The sequence below is a fragment of the Manis pentadactyla genome, chromosome 9 (assembly GCF_030020395.1).
Source record: "Manis pentadactyla isolate mManPen7 chromosome 9, mManPen7.hap1, whole genome shotgun sequence".
NCBI classification, from domain to species: Eukaryota; Metazoa; Chordata; class Mammalia; order Pholidota; family Manidae; genus Manis; species Manis pentadactyla.
In genome coordinates this window covers 11535114-11549955 of record NC_080027.1, presented here as the reverse complement: position 1 = coordinate 11549955, position 14842 = coordinate 11535114, and the positions used below count along the sequence as shown (strand labels likewise).

The 14842-nt window shown below is 47.1% G+C and overlaps 1 protein-coding gene across 6 annotated transcripts in view; it reads left to right on the top strand.

The window, feature by feature from the left end:
- The window catches only part of KDM2A (lysine demethylase 2A), a 102432-nt gene extending 88143 nt beyond the window's left edge, over nucleotides 1–14289 (top strand). For 5 of the 6 annotated variants that reach the window (XM_036930784.2, XM_057506854.1, XM_036930775.2 and 2 more), the window contains 9 exons: nucleotides 995–1078; nucleotides 2599–2868; nucleotides 3410–3541; nucleotides 4940–5029; nucleotides 6949–7664; nucleotides 9416–9579; nucleotides 10185–10343; nucleotides 10924–11139; nucleotides 11553–14289. In XM_036930784.2, coding sequence (XP_036786679.1) covers nucleotides 995–1078; nucleotides 2599–2868; nucleotides 3410–3541; nucleotides 4940–5029; nucleotides 6949–7664; nucleotides 9416–9579; nucleotides 10185–10343; nucleotides 10924–11139; nucleotides 11553–11734 — 2013 coding nt within the window. In that variant the 3' untranslated portion in view covers nucleotides 11735–14289. The remainder of the gene's footprint in view (nucleotides 1–994; nucleotides 1079–2598; nucleotides 2869–3409; nucleotides 3542–4939; nucleotides 5030–6948; nucleotides 7665–9415; nucleotides 9580–10184; nucleotides 10344–10923; nucleotides 11140–11552) is intronic. The other variant, XR_005033620.2, reaches the window with a different exon arrangement.
- Nucleotides 14290–14842: the final 553 nt, after the last annotated feature.

The window sequence follows — 14842 nt, the reverse complement described above, 5'->3', positions numbered from 1 at the left end:
TAGGCACAGAGCCCACAGGATTATGAGAACAATCGTAAAGATGGCCCTGGCATGCTGACCCATCCAGGATCAAAGTTTAGTTTTTGTTGTAAGAGTTAATAGCCTGTACACACCTAAGGCAACCAAAAAAGAATCATGTAACTTGCCTTCTGGATTTGTGTTCTTTGGCTCTTGACACTACTTTGGGGTTCATGAGGTCAGAGGAAGAGAGATTTCGTTCTGCTAGATGGTTTGAGATTCAGAAATTTATGTCTAAAACATAAAAGGTTTGTTTCAAAACAACACTCAACCTTGCATAGTTGACTTAAGTGTCAGTCTCTTACTGTAGCAGCAAGTCACTCAAACTAGATTGGTGAAAGCCGTGAGAAGTATTGACTCTGAGATTATTCCTGCCCTACTTATAGGAATAAAGGCAAAAAATTGTGTGTGTTAGGGGTGGGAGGGATTTGAAATTAAGATATCTATAATCAGCCTTAGAAGAACAGAGTCCTGGGTTGAACCAAGGCCCTAAGGCTGCTGTTCTTACTATTCTCTGCTGTAATTATTAATTCAGTATTAGTTAGTCTTTTTTTCCTGCTGCTTTGCTGACCTCTGCAAAATGAAGGCAATATTTGGCCACCTGATACTCATAAACTGCTTGAGAAAAATAAAGGGGTGATACATGAAATTTTGCTGTCATATACAGAACTGTGACAGGTAACCCCAGTCACCACAGTAGCTAGTTGCTTCAGTGTGTACAGATAGCACAGTGAGTACACAGTGCAGGATTGGGAGCAAAGGCGAAGTCCTTGGAGTACTGCATTAGTTTGGAGTTGCCGTTTTGTTTGACTGACTTGTTTTGCAGTGAGTCCCTGTGAAGAGAAAATACAGACAGTTGTTGGCCTACCCTTCCCCTTGGTGTTGTGGGGACTGAGGCTAAGTCTGGATGCTGGTGGGAGTGGTTGGTTCTTTGTTCACTGTGCCCTGCTTTTTCTGTCTTCTCTCCTGCCCTTAGATTTTGCTGGAGGAGCTTGCCAACAGCGATCCCAAGTTAGCCCTCACTGGAGTCCCTATAGTACAGTGGCCAAAAAGGGATAAGGTAAGAAACTATTTTTCTTGATCTTCAGGCTACTGAAGCATTTTGCTGACTGACTGTTACCATTCTGGGGGAAAAAAAAGAACTAGAGGCAGACAGCTTTTGGTGCATTAATACAAACTGACAGAAAATTATTACTCAGTTCTGTTTTGACTCTTAGGGCAGGGTACTTGGCTATCTTTGGAAGTGACTCTCTTAACAGAACCATCAAACTAGGAGACCTACCTCCAAGGTTTGGATGCCAGGGTGTGTGTGCATTTGTTCACCAGAATTGATCAGTTCCTGTCCTTCTGACCCAGTGACTCAGTTCTTTTCACAGATAAGTGATTTAAAACTAGTCAAAATAATTGCATACATATTTAAAAGACTATAGAGTGTTTCTGTGTTGGAGTGAGACCAGACTGTCTAGATTCTTCTTAATTTGGCCTTTCTGTTATTGATTTGAAAAAAGAAGAAAGGAATTACCCATTAGCAAATGTATTGTCAGTTATGAATTTTCATGCCTTAGGTCCTGTGTAATTTTTTTCCCCATATTATCCTTTGTCAAGGTTATTTATTCAATAAAAGTAAGTGATAGCATTCTGATCCTGGCCAGGAATCTGGCAAATAAATTAGAACCCTTCTTTAGTGTTTCCCAGCTGAAACTTGCAAAGCCATCATCATATTCCAGGAGTGTGTAGGCCGAATATAAAAGTAAGTATATAGCCAAAAGGTGTCTATAAAGAACCACCTTCTCCTTCCTAGGTGAAGGAGTTCTGCTTGGCCTGTTTGGCCGCATGGGATGCCTTGGAACAATTTAGTCATTTTAGGCTGTTGAGTGTTTTGTGCCTTGAAGGCACAATGGGAAATGAAAGAAGTGAAAGGCAGTAGTCCTTGCTCTTGAAAGGAGCACCAGCATGGTAAATATGAGTGCTGAACTATTATACACATATACCAGAGAGATTCATTCTACACTTAGATATTATTGGAGTGTCTGCTACGTACGAGGTTGTACACTTGGATTCGGAGTAATGAAGAAATAAACAAGACCTTTCTCACCCTCAAGTAGTTTATGTTCTTATTTAGGAGTGTATTCAAAGTAGTAATATTCAGGGTAAGGAAATACTGGAGGGTGGGCCTCTTCAGTGACTTTGGTACATGGAAAGCTTCAGGGAGGGGCGAATCTTAAAGCTCAGCAGAGAGAGAGGGATTTTGCTGAAGAAATAACCTGAAGGGGTTGGCAAGTTTTTCTGTAATGTGAATAATTTTCTGTATGTAAATAATAAATATTATAAATAAATATAAATATTTTAGGTTTTGCAGGCTACAGTCTCTTGCAGTTTCTCAATTCTGGCATTGTACATGAAAAGCAGCCATAAGACAATATGTAAACAAATAAGTGTGGTTGTGTTTGAATAAAATTTTATTTACAGAAACAGGCAGATTTGTCCACAGGCCATAGTTTGCCAAGCCGTGTCATCCTCCACCCTCTCCAGTCCTTAAAGCTACATGATATATTTGACCTCACTGCTTTCTCTTTCTAGCTTAAATTCCCCACACGGCCAAAGGTGCGTGTTCCTACCATCCCCATCACAAAGCCTCACACCATGAAACCAGCTCCAAGGTTAACACCCGTGAGGCCAGCTGCTGCCTCCCCCATAGTGTCGGGAGCCAGGCGGAGACGGGTGCGATGTCGAAAATGCAAGGCCTGCGTGCAAGGAGAGTGTGGTGTCTGCCATTACTGCAGGGACATGAAGAAATTTGGAGGTCCTGGTCGCATGAAGCAGTCCTGTGTCCTCCGGCAGTGCTTGGCAGTGAGTGATCTGCTGGGTAAAGAATATGGGGGAGGGGTGGTGGTGCCAGAGGAACTAAAATACACATAGTGCAGTTATCAACACTTCAGAGTTGGAAAGAAAAAGCTACACTCTTCGGCATCTTTCCTTTTTTCCTTGGGTTTAGAAGGAAGGTGTCCAGTACTAAAAATTATATAATTTAATCTTTCAGTCTCACTTGCCCAATTTTCAGTGAGAGAGGAGCATTTGAAGGGCACATCACTGTTGTCTGTCACTCTTTAAGTGGATTAGAAAAGGAGGACCTCTGACACCAAGGGCAGGCCCACTGAAAACAGGCTGATCGCTGTTGGTCTCCAGTTCCCAGCTAATAGATGTGCCCTGTTTTCTTCCTTAGCCATTTTTCCTACCAGAAACCTCTTTTTCTCTCCTTGATCTCTATTCTCCCTAAGTGTTCCCTTGAGAATTATAGAAACCAAGTCACACATCTTCAGCTAAAGGGAAACTGAAATGATAGGGCTCTAAGTCTGCTTTTTTCTTGGTTTCTGTCTCTGTCCTCTTGTAGCCTAGACTGCCTCACTCAGTCACATGTTCCCTCTGTGGAGAGGTGGATCAGAATGAGGAGACACAGGACTTTGAAAAGAAACTCATGGAATGCTGTATCTGCAATGAGATTGTCCATCCTGGCTGCCTGCAGGTGAGGAGAGGCCTAAGGGACCCCTGAGGTCTCCACTGATAGAGTTTCTAAAGATACTGAGTTGGATCAGAGGAGAGTGGGACATTGCCACTACAGGCTGCCAGTATCCCTAATGTGGGCCCTCAGCTGCGGGTCATGTGGTCTGCACTAACATCTGTGCTTGATTCAGATGTCTGCACTTTGTCAGGCACTGGGCTAGACCCTGAGGATAAACCAGTACACAAATTAGTCCCCGTTCCTGCCCTCATGGAGCTTACAGTCTGGCCTCTGGAAGGTGTGTTTGGAGTCCCGAGGCTGTCACGGAATTTCCTGGTGCAATTTGGAATGCCTCGAGCCTTCAAGCATCTCTGCTGTATACTTCATTTTATCTCTGGATATTAGCTCCCAAAAGATGGTTAGAGTTGTAATATCAGCTAACAGTTAATGAGTGTTTAGTCTGTATCAGGCTCAGCACACACCGAGGAGCTTTTGAAAAGTAAAAAGTTCAGACTTCAGCCTCAGAAGTTGAGTCAACTCTTGAGCATGGACTCTAGGCCTAGGTGTGTTCAAAAGCTCCCCAGGTGATTCTGACGTGCAGCCAGGGTGGCATACCAGTGTTTTACACTCATTCTCTTGTTTAATCTTTAAGACAGTCCTGTAAAGTTGAGTCTACCCTATTCATTTTTTCTTTAAACCCAAAGGGCATTGGTGTTGGTACTTTTCTGGTCTTCCCAAAGGTGTCAACTATGTCATGACTGACAGCTGGCTGACAAGAATTATAAGACAATGCTAATTGAGAGAAGCAACCCAATTTTAGAAACAAATACAAAAAAGATGCATCCTTAGAATCAATAAAATAGGGTTTATCTCCATGATACAAATAATGGTTAGTACAAAGCATTTACTGTATGCCAGGCTTTTTTCTAAATACTTACATAATGTGTAATTCATTAATCCTTAGCACAACCCTATAAGATGGGTATTGCTATTTATTCTGACTTTACACTTGAGAACACTGAGTCACAGAAATTAGGTTACTAGTTTCTGAACCCAGGCAGTTAGAACTGCTATACCTCGCTGTCAAAATCAGGTCTGGCACCATTCCTGTATGTTCAGTTCCTTTTGTAAAGTGGCATGAGACCCGCCGGATAATATATGTCAGAAGAGACCCCAGACTGTCCCAGCTCTCTGGGAATCTTCTCATGGAGCCTAACTTTGGTCAAGTGACCAAGAGTGAAGGTGGCTAGTTTTCCCAGCGGCTGGGAGTGAAGTTGAATGGCTCTAGGTCCCCATGACCCAGTGTGTTTAGGAATGGGTAACTCCTCCAGGCGCTTACCAGCCATGTGGTAAGAGGAGGCTTAAGAGATAGGCTTTTTTTTTCTTTAATGAAACATTTTTAACATTCCTATCTGCCTATAGATGGATGGAGAAGGATTGCTTAATGAGGAATTGCCAAATTGCTGGGAGTGTCCAAAGTGCTACCAGGAAGACAGCTCAGAAAAGGCCCAGGTAAGGGAATTTTGTCCAGACTTGGCACTGTGAAAAGAAAGAAAGCATCAAGCTTAGAAGACAGCTATGCGTTTGCCTTTACAACTTTATTCGTGTAGTTTTTCTGGCCCAGAGAGATTATGTTTTTTATTTTGTTTTGTTTTATATCTTTTCCTTTGGTTAGTTATTTGTTTTCCTTGTGTTTGAGCTTTTAATGCTTGTGTGGTTTTTTTCTGTATTACTGAGTATTGTTCCACCTGGGGTCTCCAGATTCCTGAGGTTCTTTTTACTCTGGGGCCCTAGAAAAAGAGAAAGCTGGGCTGTTTGAGAAGGGAAATGAGGTGAGCAGGGTTGCTACTGCGGAGTGAAACCTGAGGGGAGGCAGTGACCTGAGGCAGCTGGTAAATACTAAGTGGTGTACTGGAGTTTCCAGTTAAGCAGGTTCACATTTTTGTCATCTTCACCTTAATGGCCTCACAGAAAGTCCTCCCTATGTGCCCAAATGTGTCCTACAGAGGCAGCCCCTTCCCCAGAGGAGACTGATGCCATAACCTTGGCCCTGAGCAGTTGCTTGCCCAATAGTCACCAGTAACGTCAAAGGGCCAGAAGGACACTGCTCACTCAGGCCAGCAAGACAAGACCTGCTAAGGGCACATACAGAGGAAGCATCTGGCCTAGTGTAAGTCATCCAGGCCCAGCGGCCTCCTCCAGGTGTACTGCACAGAAGTAGGGTCAGGTATCTTAGTCTTCTGTTTCTTCCCATGTAGGCACTGAGGTAGTTGGATTCTCAGTCTTAAATCTTTGAGAACAGGGATTTCTAGAGTTGACTATTGCTAAAATTCTCCTTATTCCAAGAACCTATACTAGTAACTTTTGCATTTGTCTTCCCAGTGGATTGAGGTGGTGGGCGCCTGCTGCCCAGCTGCAGCAGACATGTTGGCAGGTGCTGTGGTTTGGTGTAACCTGATGCATTGTAGAAGTCATCACCCAGAGGTGGTCATTCTCTTCCGTCCATCGTAATCCTAAGATGAAAAAGGAAAGAGAGCAGGATAAAGGACATAAACTGGTTCCTTAAGGAAAATCTGCTGCTATAAAACCTAGTGGTGGAAGCACGTTGGTTAGGCTTCACAACATAGCTAAGGTGGGCTTCAGGAAGGGGCACGTGATGAGAGCACAAGTGGCATACAGTGAGGGTGTGGTCCTTCGTCATGTTGGCTTCACAACCTGAATTCCTCATTTTCATTCTAAGCAGATTCCTCCGAGAGCGTACAGTTTTTCAAAGAGATTCTCATTCTGTGCTTTCTTTCTTATATGTGGTTGGTCTCTAGGGACAGGGTAGGGTGCTGCGTAGAAGCAGCATCCTGGTAGAGTTCAGCCCAGATACTGGTGGAGCTAAAAGTTAGTGGTGCTTACTGTTGTCAGATACTGCGTCCTATATGAGGGCTACTTTTCTTCCATCACCAGCATTCTTTCTCTTGCCAGAAGCATTTCTTGGATAAAAGAGCTAATTTAGAAACAATATGGGTAGAGTTGTGGTCTCTTTAAAGAATATCTTTATCCAGGGAATTATAATCCAAAATTGGGATGAGATGAATAAAGCAAGCTATGGAATCATGCAGCCCAAATTTGGATCCCTCTCCTCTGTACTTGGACATAAACCTTTTTGTCACAGGTAGATTTCCCAAGTGACCTATTTTAAGGGTTTTGTTCTGTAATCAGCTCCAGCAGATGTGTGCTCAGTTGCTGATGCTGGCAGTCTAGATTGCAGATTCTGAGGAGATGGCACCCTGCAGCATGCAGGTACCCCTTTGCCCATAGAAAAGCAGTGTTCTGCCCTCTCTCTGGTCCCCTGAGGGCAACAGTGGGGATCACCCTGTAAATTTAGTGGTTTTGAAGAAGGGAAGCACAGATGATGTGACTTTTTGGGGCCTGTTTTGCAGAAGCGGAAAATGGAAGAGAGCGATGAAGAAGCTGTGCAAGCCAAAGTCCTGAGGCCGCTGCGGAGCTGTGACGAGCCCCTCACGCCCCCACCTCACTCACCCACTTCCATGCTACAGCTCATCCATGACCCGGTCTCCCCCCGGGGTATGGTGACTCGGTCATCCCCTGGGGCTGGCCCCAGCGACCACCACAGTGCCAGCCGCGATGAGCGCTTCAAACGGCGGCAGTTGCTGCGGCTACAGGCCACAGAGCGCACCATGGTACGGGAAAAGGAGAACAATCCCAGCGGCAAAAAGGAGCTGTCTGAAGTTGAGAAAGCCAAGATCCGGGGATCGTACCTCACTGTCACGCTGCAGAGGCCCACCAAAGAGCTCCACGGGACATCCATTGTGCCCAAGCTGCAGGCCATCACGGCCTCCTCTGCCAACCTTCGCCACTCCCCCCGTGTGCTAGTGCAGCACTGCCCAGCCCGAGCTCCCCAGCGTGGGGATGAGGAGGGGCTGGGGGGAGAGGAGGAGGAAGAGGAGGAGGAGGAGGAGGAGGAAGATGACAGTGCAGAGGAGGGGGGTGCGGCCAGACTGAATGGCCGGGGCAGTTGGGCTCAGGATGGAGACGAAAGCTGGATGCAGCGGGAGGTCTGGATGTCTGTCTTCCGCTACCTCAGCCGCAGAGAACTTTGTGAATGTATGCGAGTGTGCAAGACGTGGTATAAATGGTGAGCAGGGATACAGGGATCAGGAATAGGGGAACGGGAGTAGGTGGCAGACTTTCCATATGAGAACAGCATGCGTCTTGGCATCTGGAGGCTTGTCGGGTCCTAAAGGATTGAATCAACCCAGTCTGTTCCCCAGACAGTAGATCCTGTTAAAGGTGTGGCCAGTTGTGCCTGCGGCTTTGGCCCTTCACCTCCTCTCCCTGCTGCATACTTTCCCATCTCTCTTGACAGGGCATAGAAAACTGATTTAAGGGATGGAGTTGTATAGTTTGTGCTAAAACTTCAGAGTCATAAGTTTTCCTCCAAGCCATCTGAACTTGTCACACATTTTTTGCGAGCCTGTGATGTGTCAGCCACTCTCCGGTTGCTTAACACAGTGACTACTGTTAAGCCCTTGACTCCATTGCCTCTCCATCTAACAAAAGAGGTAGATGTGTTTTTCATAGAATTTGAAGGTGTTCAGATTTAATTTTCATCCCACAAGCCTGAGTCAGAATTACTTTCTCCAGCAAGCAGGGTCCAGTTTTGAAGCTTTCTGACACTCTGTTGTCCTTAACGAGACCTCCCATTTCTTCTCAAGTTAAAGATTAAAGCACTTAAAATCCCTAGAAATGCTGAGCAAAAGTTTCACTGGGTATTGTTTTTTCTGGCCCCCAGTAGTTCCCAGAGTGTGGCACTGGGAAGAGCCACTCACCTGGGACCTTGTTGGAAATGCAGGTTCTCAGGGCCCATCTCAACACTTCCTAAACCAGAACCTCAGGGTGAGACCGGGCAATCTGTTTTTAACAAATCCTCTGCCAGGGGATTCCGATACACATAAAAGCTTGTGATCTACTACGTCATCATAGCTTGTTTTCACCATAAAGTTTCATTTGCCATTGGTGGAACTTTTTCAGTCTTTCAATAATAATGCCATTCTTCACAAACATGAGTTTATTTCCCAAATCTACCCAAATTCTCTGTTCATAGGCCTAGTGGGCCTGCCTGGCTCTCTCCCTTGGTTTCCAGGCCACACCATATAAGACTCCCATTATGTGTCCTCTCCCCTTCCCCTGCCTCCCAGACTGAGCTGGGCTAGGTGGGTGGGGGCTGTAAAATATTAAACAGAAGCCCGCATGTTGCAGTGCTATTTGTGGCCTATGGACTTGTAGGTTGCGGTAAGAAGGGAGGCCTCTCCCTTTCAGTTCTAGCCTGGACTGGCTAGAAAATATAAAGATAGTTCTGAGACAGAAATGCAAGGATAGGAGAGTACTCTCCAGGCTTGATAATAAAAAGCCCCTTTTGGCCTGAAATAGTGGTAGGCTCTAGATTTTCTAGAGCCTCAGGCAGGATGAATTGTGGATGTGCCAAGTTAGCATCCTGTGTCTCATGCAGCTGGGAGTGACTGACAAGGGAAAGAATGGAAGCAAGACTAGTAACTTCTAGTGGTAAGAAATAAGAAATCTTTTAATGCTTTCTTATTGTTTGCCGGGTGTCCCTAGCAATTGTGCCATGTTCTCAGCCCATCCATAGTAAATCAGGGTGAACTGGTCAGTTTACCCACTAGTTAACCTATAGGGTTGAGGTAGAGGACAAGCCCTATTCTCTGAGAGAAAAACAAAGGGCGTGATCCTTGTGTGTTTGTAGTTCCCAGGGAAGTTGACCCTCCAGGTACAATTCTTTCCCCAGAAGCCTCCGGCAGCCTGAGATGAGAGCTCTCAGACAAGGGATTTCAGTTGATTAACAGCGGGTTCTCTTTCCTTCTGTCACAGGTGCTGCGACAAGAGACTTTGGACAAAAATTGACTTAAGTAGGTGTAAGGCTATTGTACCCCAGGCTCTCAGTGGCATCATCAAGAGGCAGCCAGTTAGCCTCGACCTCAGTTGGACCAACATCTCCAAAAAACAACTAACATGGCTTGTCAACAGGCTGCCAGGTGAGCAGCCCTGCCGCTGGCCTCCCGGGGAATCAGGAGCAGGGAAAGCGGCACTGTCTGCAATGCTTCCGAGAATTATGTCAGAGCAGTTGAGGGTGACAGTACAGTGCCATTGCGGCCTTTCTGCTTAGCAAGAGATTTACCCAGGGCCACTGTAACTGCCAGTCCCCGGGGTGCCACTCCAGGCTGGCAGGCCAGTCACTGCACTAAGCAACAAAAAGCATGTGATCAGGTGCTGCTGCCAGCCCTGCAGGTTTTGTCCACATAGCCACTGAAGAGGACATTTGAGTAAAACACTGCCCTGATTAGCCCCTTATCAGGCCTTGTTCCTTTCAGCACATTTGAAATCTTGGAAAGATACTAAGTTACTCATACTTAAATTGCTCTGGTAGGAACTAAGAATCTGTTTCACCACCAAAGCTTTAAGGCGAAATATAGGAGACCATAGGAATCTTTGAGCTGGATTCCCAGAATAAGATTAGTACATAGTCCCTCTTTCCCGTTAGACTGGGAATCCATTTACTTTGGTCGGTCAGCTGGTAGTCGAGGCTTTGGATGTGCTGGCAGAGTACGTCATCCTGTGTGTCTGTTTCCTTCTGCTGCAGGACTGAAAGACCTCCTCCTAGCAGGCTGTTCCTGGTCTGCAGTCTCTGCCCTTAGCACCTCCAGCTGCCCGCTTCTCAGGACCCTTGATCTTCGGTGGGCAGTAGGAATCAAGGACCCTCAAATTCGGGACTTGCTGACTCCACCAGCTGATAAACCAGGTATGCTCTGGGCCTGATTTCTCTGTGCTTGTCTTGGGGTAGCTTTGTCTTTAGACAGATTTTGTCCTCAGAAGCTAAGGTAGTCTCAGAAAATACACTGTGGAAGAATAAAAGAATGCAGATTGAGAATGATGGACTGTGTACAAGTACAGGTTAACTGTTCGCAACCAGGTAACTACCTAAGGAATATGTCCACTTTGTGGGTCAGTAGAGTTTGGGACCCAGGGAGTATAAGCCTGAGAAACTCTGGGGAGGCTCCATGGTTGAGGTGGAACATGAAAAGCTGTTTGCATGACGGTCTAGAAAAGTATGGGAGGGTGGGAAGAGAAGGAGTGTCCCGCACGTACCCTTCTGCTGAGCAAGTGAGGCATAATCTAGCAGCTGGGAAAGAAGAAAACGTGTCTGGTTTCCTAGAAACTGCCCCCACATTCTGCTCACTCCCTGAAGGCAGGGCTGGTGTGGGCAGTTCTGCTAAACCCCCTGCACGGGGTTTGGCCAGCAAGTAGCTGAAGCTTCCTGCAGCTTTAGAGCTGGACTAGAGTTAAGAGTGTTGATGTAGGCTCTTTTCTTGCCTGGGCAGGTCAGGACAATCGTAGCAAGCTCCGGAACATGACCGACTTCCGGCTGGCAGGCCTTGACATCACAGATGCCACGCTTCGCCTCATCATTCGCCACATGCCCCTCCTGTCTCGACTCGACCTCAGTCACTGCAGTCACCTGACAGATCAGTCCTCCAATCTGCTCACGGCTGTCGGGTCTTCCACTCGCTACTCCCTCACAGAGCTCAATATGGCAGGTATGCTGCTCTGATGTTCGTGACAAACAGTGCCTCATTCCTCCTAAAGGGCCTGGCCTTCCCTGGAGTTGCCAGAAGAACTTGGGTCTGTTGACTAAACTGTGTTAACTTGTTTGCTCTAATCTGGACAAGGACTTAGATTTCTGTCACTTCTTTAACTCATGGGCACCAAGGTTTCAAATGATTGTCTGGTGCCTAAGAGCACAGCCACCACCCAGCTATAGTTTGGTCAGCATGCAGGGAGTGAGGTGTCAGGAGGCCTTCAGAGGCCACAGTGCCTGGTCTCTGACCCAGGTGGTTAATAGGGCTTTTGTTGAGCATTTTGAGGGAAGGAGCTAGTGAATTGGGCAACAGAGGCATGCACCTCTGGCCGTGTATACATAGCACTGTCTTTGTGGTCACTTTCCCCACAGGTTGCAATAAATTGACAGATCAGACCCTGGTCTACTTACGACGCATCGCCAACGTCACCTTGATTGACCTTCGAGGATGCAAGCAGATCACTCGAAAAGCCTGCGAGCACTTCATCTCAGACTTATCCATCAATAGTCTGTACTGCCTGTCTGACGAGAAGCTGATACAGAAGATCAGCTAAGACACACCCAGCCCAGACTGAACAGGAAACCGATTTTCCCCTGACACCCCAGCCAGGAGAGCCTCTCTCCCTGACCCTGCACGGGCTCTGAGGCCAGCTTCACACTCCCTCTCTGCTCTCCTGTCCTTTGAGTCCTTCCCTTACCGGCGGGGCAGAGAGGGTGGTAGACACCTGTCTGCTCCTCTCCCTCCCAAGGAGAAGGGAGTAGCAAATTGATGCGAGGGGAAAGTGCAGGCTGTGTACTGTCAAGGTGCCTGCTTGCTCGCGTGCTTGCCCACCTGCCTGCTTGCTCACCCGCCAGGAGGCCAAGCTCTCAGTTTGGGATGTCTGTGCAGCCGTCAGCAGTGCTGAGCCCTCATGCCCTTCCCATCCGTGGTCCCCAGCAGTGCCTGGTTCTGAGCAAACTCCCAGGGAAGAAAGCGGCCCTGTCTCCTTGGCCAGGTTCTCCTTGTGGTGTCCAGCGTGTGTCTCTCCTCCATCACACTTCCTGGCTTGTACAAGAGGGGCCAGGAGCCCTGGGAATGCCAGACCCATGCAGATCACATTGGTGCTGTGGAGGTGTCTAAAAGCCTCTGGTCTGTGTCTGTGCTCTCCCTCCCGTTAGCTTGGTCCTGTCTGATGCTTGTAGTTTGCATAATGAGGCTACCCTAGCCCAGACTTCCCACTAGGCTCTATGAGGTCCTTGTTGCACTTACCGGGTTTGAGACTCTTCAGAGGAGCTGGAACTGTCTACCCCAGGGACACCCCCATTTTACTGCATCCTAGGCAGATTCTTGAGACAGGCATCATATCCTTGTCCCCCTCCCTCTACCCTTTTCCACATACTCCTCATTCCTGCCTGAATAGGGCTTTCCCAGGATGCAAGTCCTCAGAGGGAGCAGCCTATCTCCCCCAGGTTGGGGGAGCAGAGAGCTGGGCCAAGTCCTTAGCAGGCCCTGGGCCTCTGGTGTATTGCAGCCCCCAGAGCCCCCAGGCTTGTATTTAGCCCCAGTGGCTCACTGATCTGGCATCTTTGGTTGGGGGACTGCTTAGAAGCCAGTCACCTGCCCTCCGCCGTGGAAGGGGGTGTGCATGTGCCTCTGTGTGCGTGGCTGAGTGTATTACGCATGTGTGTTGGGGAGGATGGGAGGGGAGCGTGGTGTCTCCTGCTCCACCACCCTGTGTCAAGCCCCATCAGCTGCCCCCTTTACTTTGCATTGAACGGCCTGTCCAAAGATCCTCTCTCTAGGGCAGCAGAGAGCTTTTTGCACTTTAAAAAAAAAAAAAAGGAAAGAAAGGTCGCAGTTTCTTTTGGGTCAATATTTAAGTGTGTGAGGAGATGCTCAATAGCAGCAGCCTGTGGCAAGAACTTATAAATGATAGACGCGGATTTGCACTCTGCTCCCCATCTGTAAGGATAGCGATAGCACAACCTTGCCCTGCCTCCTCGTCCTCCAGTCCTGTCCCTTCCTGGCCCCTTTCCTGCAGCCCAGTCTCAGGCTCTCCTCCTCCTGCACCCCTACAGGGGAGGGGAAGGAGCCCAGGCACCAGGGGTCTGAAGCGTGAGCCACCTGAGGAGAGATGCCATCTGCACCCTTGCTACTTCCAAAGCAATAGAGGCAGAGGGGCCCCCTCTTTGCCACCTAGCCCAGCTTTGACCCTGGCATTGACTAGCCGCCTCCGAGAAAACAGGGTCTTGGTAGGGGGTGGCATTGTGTCTGTTTCTTCCAAATCTGCTGATTCTCTTGGCTGCATCTACAAGCAGCAGTCTGCTCCCATGTGACCCTGTGCCCCTTCCATTGGCCTCCAGGCCTCAGCGACCTGGGGCTGAAATTTTGAGGAAATGCCAGTGACTTATTCCAGAGTGCCTCAGTTAGGGGAACTTCTCTGTAAAGAACCCTGGGTATTGAGCAAAAACCTTATTAATGTTACTGTTAATGACCTGTAATTGGAAGCTTCCTGCCTTTTTTTGGTTGCTCCTGTGGAAAATATTGAAAAGATTGTTTTGTTCTGTTGTCTTTTTATAAAAGGGGAGGTGGAGAGACCCCTTCAGAGCAGGGATTGTGCCGGGAGAGTGCCTCTGATTTTGGGACATTGCATCCACAGAAATTTCCAAGCTAATGGTTTGTTTTGGGTTTTGGCTTTTACTTTGTTTTTGGTTTGGAAAAACAAGCATTTTTACCGTGCACATAAATTGTTCAGCAGAAAAGGGAGCCTATGAGTGATGGCAGATGGACCTATGCCCTTGCTGGGTTTTACTTTTCTCCAGGACTGTGAGGGGGAAATGGTTTTTAGAGGTGAGGGTTGGTCTCTAGAGGAAAGCAAAGTCTCTGTTAGGGGACAGAGGAACTCGGGAGTCCCATCGCGTTTCCTGCGATCTGCTCCTAGATGCAGCCTTGCCGGGAGAGCCCGCCCTCCTCAGACTGCAGGACCAGACACCCTGCCGCCATCTTTCCAAGCACCGGGGCGAAAAACCACAAAGGAAAGGAAGAAAATTTATATATATATATAATATAAAATCACTTGGTGATTAAAAAAATAACTGCTCCATAAATAAAACTCCTAAAGTCACTATGTTTAAAGGGTTTGGTTGTGTTTTTTGTTTTTCGGAGAAATACTGTAAATATATATTTTTTGTTGCTGATTTAGAGTCAATCTCCAATGTTGTGCTAAAAATTTTTAATTAAATGTAAGCATTAAGGGGACAAGTCATGCTATCTCAGTTGACACAGTGGGGTTATTTTGGGCCAGGGAAGGAGAAAAACTAGTTGGACTTTTGTTTTCTAAACCTTCTCCACTATTGGTTTTAGAAAGAGCAAGGAGATTGTTCCTCTGACACGTGGGAATGGGAGATACTTGTGTAATAAAAATTTTTAAAGACAAAGAAATAGCCTCCAGTGGGAAATATATTTGTTTTTTCTTTTTTTCTTTTTTCTTTTTTTTTTTGTAATAAAAAGGCTTTAAAAAGAAAAAGAAAAACAAAACCTTTTCTGCCTTGGTGTGTGTGTGTGTGGGTGAGAGAGAATGAGTCAGAAGATCAATGCAGCCCCTTGTGCTGAAGGCCAGGGCCCGGGGTGGCCTGCCGCTGCCCTTTGAGCACAGGCGAGACAACTGCGCTCCAGTGCCACT